This window comes from Cajanus cajan, chromosome 7 (genome assembly GCF_000230855.2).
Source record: "Cajanus cajan strain Asha chromosome 7, NIPB_CcT2T_4, whole genome shotgun sequence".
NCBI lineage: Eukaryota > Viridiplantae > Streptophyta > Magnoliopsida > Fabales > Fabaceae > Cajanus > Cajanus cajan.
In genome coordinates, this window is record NC_138523.1 from 4,001,073 (window position 1) to 4,011,830 (window position 10,758).

A 10,758-nucleotide genomic window follows, 5' to 3' on the forward strand; every position below is an offset into this window, starting at 1 on the left:
ATATAAAATTTTAAAAAGATAAGGTTCTCCTCCCCCTTACCTAAATAAACAAGAGCTACAACTTGAGCAGAACTTTCTCTTTTGGATTCCCTCTCTTTCCCTCTTTCTTTCTCTCTCCTTCTCTCTATTTTCTCTTCCTTCTCACTAATTTTTTTTTTTTCCGTAAACTTGTGTTTTCATTCCATGTGAAGCCTATTTATAATGATTGAAAAATACTATTCATAATAATATTATATTAGGATTACTATTTATAAAATAATATTATATTCAAATTAAGAAATTTAGAGGAATTCATTGAATTCCGCAGCCCCCTTCCGTAGCTTTGTAGCAGCCATTTACTATTTATTAAAATAATATTAAATTTACTATTCATTAAAATAATATTATATTTACTATTCATAATATTATAAAATATTATTATTTTTTTTTTTACATTTTTTTTTTAACTTTTAATAATCCCATAAATATTTAAAATACATAAAAATAATCCTTAATACTGCATAAATTTTGGGATATTACACAGACATAAGCCTAACACTACTGTAGTTTAGATATCCTGAATCAGTTAAAAAAAAGACAGTTTATATTAGTTATAATGACATTATAAATATTGGCAATGGTCTACCTATGTCTTATTTTTCTTAATTAATGTTTTGAGTTTCTGTCGTCATGATAGATGTGATATCGAAGTATGATTTTATTAACTATTTTTTGTTAAATTTTATCCTAAACTATGATGTTGAATTAGTGGCCTTTGTAGTATTAACACTTTTTAATTTGGTAAAGTTTTCATGTGATTGTAATTGTGCAATGTGTAATTTTTTTACTTGCAAAATGTTTTGAAAGTTAATTAGTAATTTCCCTTTGGGCAAAACTTAAATAACCCTTTTTCTATTTGTATATGATAAATGTACTCAAGGTAAAAAGTGTCACATAAGTAAGATTTCACAAGTTATTATGATTAATCTAATGACAAGAAGGTTTAAATAATTTTGAACGATTTTACAATTCTTAAAATTATTTTACAATTTTAAGAATATCTTAATTATGAATGTTGCTTTTTAGTATATTTTAATAGGTAATTAGTTACATTTTAATATTTCTAAATTTATTTTTGAAAGTATAAAATAACTTGAATAGAACATAAGTAAATGAAAATTAAAAGTATGATAGAAAAAAGAAAAAAAAAAACTCATTCATGTGGAATACCACTTTTTTACCCTTTGTTATAGTAAAAAAATAAAATAAAATAAAACTACCTAAAACATGGAAATGTATGATAAAAGAACCATGGAAATGCAACTTTTCTGAAAATAAAGGATACCCAAGAATCATTTTATATAACCTTCTAAATATAGGAACAAAGGGTTCAACTTTCATATTTCCCAGAGTAGAAGATGGTGCGATACAAACACCCCCAACGAGACTCACCCTGTTCACTGAAGTATTGTGGATATAATAAGTGACCCAAGTGTTGCTAGAGTCCCTGTCATTTAAACCCATCGCCAAATCCAGTACTAAAAAGTTGCATGTATGACTATAAGGCAAACAAAAACGTGAGACTAATACGTTTCCTCTTATCTCCCTCCAATTTAAAGCCACAATTACAACCTAACACGCACACTTTGATATGACCACATTTTAATCTAACCACTCATAAATCCATGTGAATACTAGGGTTGAAAGTATTATTCTTTGTCAAGATTGCCTTCAAATTAGCCACCTATGTTCTATATAGCAAATAGCTCACATTTAAGGCAGGAGTCTAATCTCTATTTTAGGGGCGGCAATATTTTGACCTCTCTTATATACTAAATAACATGCCTAGCACAATGTATTAGCTCTGGCGCTTTTAATTTAAAAACTACTTTATAACCAGAGTTAAAAATTACTTCTAAGCTAAAATTTGTTAGATAATAGATAGTGTGTCGTTGAATCTTGAAATTTGCATATGGAAAAGGAAATCTGATGTTCATAAAACTAATTCTTTAAAGGTTCCTTAGTTGAAATTCTATTCAACCCAACCTTTTGTTTTAAAGAGAAGAAAAATCAAAATAATGTTTTAAAGAGAAGAAAAATTAAAATACGTTGAACAACATAGAATTTAACTATAGGGTACAGTACTCAAAGTTGGTCTTTGAACCAAGTATGTCACCATAAATGAGACAAATAATGTCAGATAGGGTAGGGTTTCTACTTTTCTTGTGAAAACATTAAGGGTAGGACCTGTAACTAAAGGTTAGTTGTTTCTTGTAATTACTGGGAAAAAAAACTACGTTTTCTTTCCCACATCATCCATTTGCAGTAGCTAGACTCTTGCTCTTTCAGCTTAACTTTTCTCACCTCCTAATTTCACCATTTCCCATCTCTTCCATATAATTTGAAACCAGTTATTTGGTTCTAATGGTGATAACTCCGTACAACTTTGTAAAAGTACACCCAATTCAATCTTCCGAACTAGGCTAACTAGCGCCCCTTGAGAGCAACTCAATCTGTTGAGTTGGGACAAAAGTTCAAATCTGTCTCCAAGAAAGGAAATCAAATAGAAATATTTTTTGACATTGGGGATATTGAAATTCCTGTTGTCAACAAGACTGACATAAATCAGTTCAATAGTGCAATAGTTTTCATAAACTGTTGAATTGAATGATAGACAACAATCCCAAGACCTGAGTTCAATGTTCGTAGTTTCTTCAATTACAAGTTTGAGAGCAGAAAGTTGCACCAATCACTTCAGTAGTTCGGGTTAGAAAAACAAATTAGTTCCAACCCCAAGCAAGTGGATTTTTTTTTTTTTTAATTCATTTGGAAATAGAATTCTTTCTTTTAGCAAAGAAATTATGCAGCCTTTTAAGAAAGGTTGGCCGCAGAATTCAATAGTTGGGTGATTTAGCTGCAAGAATAGGAGCTTCACCTCTTCTCTCCTTCACATATGAGACGTATTCACTATAGTGCATGGTAAATAAGGTGCTTTGGTATCTGGTTAGCTGTAATTGCATCCTAAGTTCATCAGTTATTTGACCATTGTACCCTGCTTTACGTATCAAAGAATCAATGGCCTCTATTTTTGTCCAACCTGAAATGAAAGCAAACACAGATAAGCAAAGAATACATGTTCGTTTCCACCTTTTTCAACCATAAATTAATGAAATTCAAAGAAAAATTTGTTTGAGGAATTAAAGAAGACAATGGTTACAAGATCATGCAGTTGGAAAAAAATACAAGAAACAGGCATAAGCCCAGAAGTTGGACGCTTAAGTCAACTTAAAATGGATATTTTAAAGATTAAAATGTTACAAGTCGAACACTCATAGTTATTCTGTTATAAAAATGTCATATCATCAATCAAATTGTCTATATAGAATATATATAAATGTCCAAAAATATCGCATCACATTTTATATTATCCTTTAGGATTAGTTTTCCAATTCCTCGCTATCTCTTAGGAATGTTAATCATGATTCACTGCATTAAGTAAAACAATATGTGAACCATTAGAATTTTAAAATGTAATTTACATAGTTGGTGTATCCACCCAAGGTAGATAGCAATTGCTCCTCTTTGTCCCTCAACTTGCTATGGTACAAGAATTGTAGTAATTACCATTTCAGATAGAGATTCGGTAGTGCTTCTGTTCTTGTTATTATAATTGGGTTCTCTGGTACATTGCTTTTATGTACTAGAGTATATCTTTTCCTCCTCAAGAATTTTCTCTCCTTTCTTTCTAATGAATTTTAGAGTAGGGTGTTGGAGAACTTATGACAACTTTTATTTGTGGCATCTCATTGATCTCAATATGGTAACTCTGATGATATTTCAAAAAAGTGAAACAATATTCAATAGTGAACATATGTTACCTTCATTGGCAGCAACTTCAGGCAGGTATGTGGCACTCCGCCTTGTTTTATAGACAGGATCAGAAAATTCAATAATTATACCATGCTTTTCTATCTGCAAGAAAGAAACTGGAGGAATCTAAAAGTGCAAAAGACAGCATAAATACAATAGTGTCCTATAACTAATATTTTATATTATCTTGCAAGACAGTATTATCTGTGTATTTGAAAGACTAAACATAAACAATTAAAAATAAATCAAGTAAACAGCTTATTTAGTTAAATATTATAACATTGATAGAACAACTTAACAGTATAAATCATCAATAAAATCCCAGTAAATAAATAAAATGCAATCAAAGTATTAACAGAATTAGTTCACTATTCTTCAAGAACATAATTGAAAAATAATCTCTACCATGTTATAGTTCAGAATGAGTTTACATTAGTGCATTGTTGCCGGACTACTTAGGTATTGAGGTCAAGACCTTCCAACAGTGCAGTGTTTCTCTTTTAAAGCAAGCATATTAATGACCCACTCACCAAGGCAAACATGGCAGATGATAAAGGCATTTACGCTTTTATCGGTCCATTATAGGTTCCTCGCAATATGCCACTCTCACAAGACTTGATATTAGTTACAGCATGAACAAGGTCTATCAATTCTTTCACAGCCCCTGTGGAGCATTGGAAGGCAGTAAATTGTATCCTTAAAGATACCTTAATGGTACTATCATTCATCATTCATACCTGAAAGGTACAAATGGAACATGACTTGTTTTATGTCAAAGATATGGTTGTTAAGATATTGTGGAGATTTATTATTTCCTATTGTATGGTATCATCCACCATGCAATATGTTTATGGCAGATTTTTGGTTCAGTGCTATAGGCCGGCCGTTATCCATTATTAATAACCTTGGTCTCACATAACAGCTCAAGATAAACTAGCTGATTTTCTCACTAAGATTCTTTCAGAAGAACGGTTTTGTGACTTGTCTGACAAACTTAAGAGTCTCCAACCAATTTTCATTGATACATTCTCCTCGAGTGTGATGGGAACATGATAGTAACTACTTGTGGTGGTTATTAGAGTCTGTTACGAGACTTACTCTTTCAGCCAGGTTATTATTACAGTTGTTAGGTTGTTAAGAAGTTACACAGTTAGTAAGTCAATTCAATCCATTACTTTCTTAGTAATAGAAAGCTCTCACATCATCTCTAAATATTTTCTTGCTCTTTCTAAAACTTACTGTTTTCTATCAGATTGTTGCAATGCATCTGGTAAACCAATTTATAAGAAATGACGGGTCACGAAAAGAAACCTTCTAGTTATATAAACAATAAGCACTTTCTTAAACATACTGAAAATAGTATGTTCTATTTCCTTTTCTCCAGAAGCAACTCCTCTCAACTCATTAAAATCTGACAAAGAACCAAATCAAAATCAAACTATTAAGCATTCAAATGTAATTAAACTTTTGGAAGCAATCATAGTGGTCCCATATTTATTGGTGAGAGTAATGGAGTATTAATATCTTGGGCTGACCACCTTTTAGACTTCTGCTTAACGTTTGCAACACTCTTTGATGCATAATGATCTTTGTCTTTTTGAATACCATGAAGAAAACTCATTCTTCTAGTACAATATCAACAACCAAAGTCTTTTCTCAGATAGTGGGGTTGACTACATGAATCAACCAATGCTGTTGTGTTCTGTCCAAAACCAAATTCAAGGAAGTAGTTTACTACTTGGTACATTTTAATCTTTTCCCAGATTTTTTCTTGGTCTACCTCTGCCTCTTACTTTGGTTCTCCATTTGATCAGCTATTCCAACTGGCTTTTATTGGTCTTCTTGTACTTTTCAAACCATTTTAAGTATGATTCTAAAATCTTTTACTTAATCAATGTCATTCCAACATTTTCTATAAGACAACCACTCATGAATATGATCATATTTTTCTTGTATGATCAATCATCCAACAATGCCCATTCTCCTTCTATCAAGAAAAAAACTGTTAACCACCATTATAGTTGAATTGGGATACGTAGCATGTATCAGAAAGCCTATTTCCCACAGGTATTGTATCGTGCATCAAAAAGCCTATTTTCCACATGTATCATATTGTGAATGGTAAGATTCATGATCAACAATAAAACATAGCATATACAATTAACAAAGGCATATTAAGCATTTTTTCATGATCAATAACTAAATAAGTCCAGAAGCTTAAGATATACATGAGTTCTGTTAAAATTTGTTATGATAGAATAATATTAAATTTATAATAAATATTCTTCCATTAAAAATATTTTATATTAAAGTTTATAATTAATATTCTATTTATAATAAATATTCTTCCATTAAATATCACATGCATGCTGGATTTGTTTGCCAGAAAACTTTCTGGAGCTCAAGCCACCACGGTTCAGGTCGTCAGCAAGGGTAGTGACCTAAGAAGGCCTGTGGAGTTGTTTGGTCACAACACAAGAGAGAAGACAAGAGAAGAGAGAGAGAGAAAAAAAAAAGAAAAAAAAAAGGATGAGGAGAAGTTCCTCCATGATGCCATGGTCATGGCGGATATGGCAGAAACTGTCATATAATGAGAAATAACGGGCAGAAAATGGCAGAGGGGTTCAAAAATGCCACATTATATCTTTATGACAGTACCATACAGTTATTTGATAACATTCCTCTGCGAGTGAAAACAAAACCCTTCCTCCTTAAAAACTGTATGAAAAAAAGCAGAAACCATCTTCACACTTCAAATATATGGTTGCAATAAAAAAGGCAACCCGAGCAGGAATTAATTACACAAACTCTTTAAAAGAACAACAGACTTTAAAATTTTTACATACAACCAGATTTAAATTCAAATATGTGGTTCTTAAGACCCAAAAATGTTATGTTAGACCTCCAATCACCCACATGTATACACTAGGAAGAACAAACGCATGAGCAAGGAGAGGGAGAGGGAGAACAGTGATGACTGATGAGCAAGAATAAGATAGAATTAGATCTATCTTCTCATAACAGAAATTTTTAAGTTTGATTGAGTAGAAATAGGGACAATAACAGAATAATAAAAGATACAGGAGTTTGTTACTGGTGAGTTAATTAAATGTAGAGGGGAAAAGGGGAAAAATAAGGGAGGAGAGGTATGTAGTTGGAATGGAGACTGCAGCCCCTCGAGGTGCTGTTTATCCACTATTTCCATTTCATTTCTATTCCGGTATCAATTCCTTGGATTGATCTACCTCTTCCATTTTTTCACCTAATGACAGTGGGAGTAAGGGGAATTTTCTATTATAAATTAAAAAAAATCAGTTTCCAACCTATTCTCATTATGTGGTTCCCAAATGTTAAAAGCCAAATACTTTATTGGTAATATCAAATACACCCACCAATACCAGGGAAAAAATCAACAAAAGTACCTTTAAATTTAAACTTAAGAAGATATCATGTGAAATATGGCTTATTCATCTCAAAATTGCCCAAAAGCATACTTGTCAACTTTAGTAATCTCATCATAATGGCCTATGGCGGTGAGCCGAAAATCAGCAATAAACTTGTGGCAGATGGCATGACAGCCTATGGTGAATGCCATGGCATACAAAAACAATATAAAACTAAAAGTAGAATAAATAAATTAGAAAATCATGAATATATTAGAAACAGCAGAATCATAGACTAAAATCTAAAAAGAACAATGTCGTTATTCATCAGTCTCATAATCTCATCACATAAATCATAAAAATAACTAATTAAATGTTTTGGTCCTATGTCTAAGGAAGCATGACTTTGATTTTGGGCACTTGACGTTGCACTATAAGTGAAAAAATTATTGGGAATAACATATATGTTTAGTACAGAAACAGTGAACACCAATTTGAAATTATAAAAACAGGGAGCTAAACATTGAAGAGATGAAAATCTATAGCCATCAGTGTCACACAGAGAATAAGGGACAGAACGAAAAAGCAGAGAGAAAAAAAGGGTGAGGAACATCTGAAGAATGTAGAACAGATGGAGAACAGGTAGGAAAAAAAAAAAAAGAGAGAAAGAAATGGAAGGAATATTAGAAAATGCCAAAAAAAAAAATCTTTTCTATTCGTTGGGGAGTTCAGGCCGCCAGTGAGGAGGGTGGACGGAGGGAGATCATCGAACTTGATTGACCACAAGTATGGAGGTTAAACAGAGAAAGAAGAAGAGAAACCCTAGGTTTCTTTGTGAATGTTAACGAGTCAAGAGACCAAGGAAAACGTGTAAGTGATATTTGGGGGCTATCTGAAAAAACCCTTAAATGGGTTTTTAATAAATGAAAAAAATATTCCACCATAAGCTGACCGCGCCATGGCAATGGCGGGCGCCAAAATGAATACAGTGGATGCCGCCATAAAATAATAAAAGAACAGATGATGAATGGCAATCAAGCTCCAAAACACCACGTTATTCCTTTATAGCGGCGCCATAACGGTTTTTTTTATAACATTTCTGACTGATACAAAATCCCTATTTACAGCTTTGCCATCTACTTCCAATTATTAATCAACATCAGATGGCAGAATATATAAATATAATACACAAATGGCCATAATTAACACCATAACAAATGCAGTTATGCAAGCACCAGTTAAATAACATTTCTACAGTTATGTTCTACCATAATTATTCCAGAAACTAAAACAACCAAATCAGCATATACCTCCCAATCAAGGTAATTGTTAGCAGTTTCATAGTTAGCAAGAATAGACACTGTACACTCCAAAAACGGCAACTCGTTAGCCTGTATGGGTGGAAATCTTCGGTCCCTGAGGGCACTACAAGATATAGCAAGCACAAAACACATACAAGTTAGGAAGATACTGATTTAACACATGAAAAAAAAAAACTTGTTCAACAAAATGCAAGCAAGTAGCATTTGTATAGACAAAACAGAAGATATCCTGTAACATCAACAAACCTGGTCAGTGCATAATCTTTGAGACCATTGATCAAGCTCCGTGCTTCCAGAGTTCCAATGCATCCCCGAAGACGAGGATCTCCGCCATTCACCACTTTCTTCCATGTAACAAACAATGGGCTAAAACAAAATATAGTGGCTTCAAACAAGGACACCATATCATATCATATTGTCGACTCAAGTGTAGAGCCTTTTTTGCCAAAAGGATATTCCCAGTGAAAAATTATACATAAATCCCTTTCACGGTGAAGAAATTGTCAAAGTGTGTACACCCTCTTCCCAAAAAAGAGAAAAAAAAAAAACATTTTTCATGACTTGGCTCAGGTATAAATTATGACTTAACTAAAGCAAAAACAAATCTTTCCTTTCTTGAACATACTTGGATAAACTTATTATAAGCCCCTTATACGAGAAGAAAATGAGAAGGTAAAATTAATTGAGCTTCTTCTATAATTAAAATTTGTGCAGTTAATTTTTACAAAAGTCCTCTCATCTAACTTCTTCAAAAGCTTGAGTGTATAGGTTGATTTTAACTAACCCGAGAAACACAATTCATTTTATCTTCTTATTTTGTTCTTTAGTACGCGCTTATAATGAAATTTGTCCAACCAGACTTTATTTTGGCAAATTCCCATTGCAGAATCACTTAATCGAACCAGCAATACATAGAACAAAAATCAAGAAACGTTCAGAAACATGACAAAATTGTTTCAATTTATACAAAATGCGTATATTACATCAATAAAAAAAATTAAAAAAAAAAAAAAAGACAAAAAAGACAAAAAGACAAAAGAAGAAAGGGATTATTACTGTTGAGCCTGATCGAAGGCAGGAGGAGGAGCCTCTTCGCTGTTGTAGTGAGCGACGAGGGTGTCGAAGCAGAACACGACCATCTCCTTGTTCGCCGACACCATTTTCGTGTGTTTTTCTATTACAAGCAATTGAATTCAGAATCGGTGTGTTGGGTTTCTAGGTCTGAAATATACGACAAAACAGAGAGAAAAGAAGGTTCTCCTTTTTCTCTCTCCCAGTTTCTTGCTTGCAAGCAATCAGCACTTTAAATAATTTAATTTAATAATGCTTCCTTCTACTCACTTTTCCACGAGTTAAAATTTAATAGATAGAAATTAAAGTAAATTAATTAAAAACAAACTTAAATAACTTTCGGTAAATAATTATTCATTTTTTCTTATATCAATTTTATTTTTAACATTTAAAAAATTGAACTGTGCTTTTGATTTTTAATGTAACTAGATCGATAACCCTTGTAATTTATGGATTAATTTTTTTACTTAATTCATGATATTATTAATATATAAGTACAACATGTTGAACTATATTTTAATATATAATGCAAAAATATTTTGTAAATCATAACATATGATAACACATAATCATACCTAAAAATAAATAAATCATAATTACAAATGACAATAGGTCAAACCAAACCAAATTTTTAATAGATTGATAACTCTTGTAATGTATGGATTAAATTTTAAAAGAAATATAAGAAAAAATTGAATCATTTTTTATTGAAGGAACAATTTATATGCAGTCATATATGTTAATGTACACTTATACACAAGTCGTAAACTTATAAATCTTATAATCATTTATTACCTTTGTTGTAAGGGTTGAGCCTAAAAAGACTTGTTTAAAAGAATATTTGGTATCGAGCCTAAAGAAGTTTGTTTGAAAGAATACTTGGTGTTAAGCCTAGATAGCCTTATTTGAAAGAATACTTGGTGTTAAGCATAGAGAGACTTGTTTGAAAGAATACTTGGTATTAAGCTTGGAGAGGCTTGTTTGAAAGAATACTTGATGTTGAGCCTGGAGAGGCTTGTTATTCAAAGAATATTTGGGTACTTGCTTAAAGAGGCAAGGATTGAGCCAAAAGTGGCTTGGTAAAATAATACTTGTAACCTTGTTAAAAGTTAGTGAAACTCAATCTGGTTGGA

The 10,758-nt window shown here is 31.9% G+C and overlaps 1 protein-coding gene across 1 annotated transcript; it reads right to left on the bottom strand.

Moving 5' to 3' along the window:
- Positions 1-2,534: 2,534 nt before the first annotated feature.
- LOC109812352 (AMMECR1 family) lies at positions 2,535-9,841 on the bottom strand. The gene is made up of 5 exons (XM_020376299.3): positions 9,611-9,841; positions 8,801-8,920; positions 8,543-8,657; positions 3,858-3,951; positions 2,535-3,076 (listed from the first exon to the last, which is right to left on the bottom strand). Exons 1-5 carry the CDS (start codon positions 9,712-9,714, stop codon positions 2,874-2,876), a joined length of 636 nt encoding a protein of 211 aa, XP_020231888.1. The 5' UTR covers positions 9,715-9,841; the 3' UTR covers positions 2,535-2,873.
- Between the last annotated feature and the right edge of the window lie 917 nt (positions 9,842-10,758).

What these genes read in the sequence shown, in the direction of transcription:
- LOC109812352 (XM_020376299.3), bottom strand. Translation starts at nt 9,714, where the DNA reads ATGGTGTCGGCGAACAAGGAGATGGTCGTGTTCTGCTTCGACACCCTC. An exon ending in GCCTTCGATCAGGCTCAACA is followed by an intron (nt 8,921 to 9,610) that starts GTAATAATCCCT and finishes ATTTTGTTTTAG; the next exon opens with CCCATTGTTTGTTACATGGA. An exon ending in TGAAGTTGCTGCCAATGAAG is followed by an intron (nt 3,077 to 3,857) that starts GTAACATATGTT and finishes CTTTCATTTCAG; the next exon opens with GTTGGACAAAAATAGAGGCC.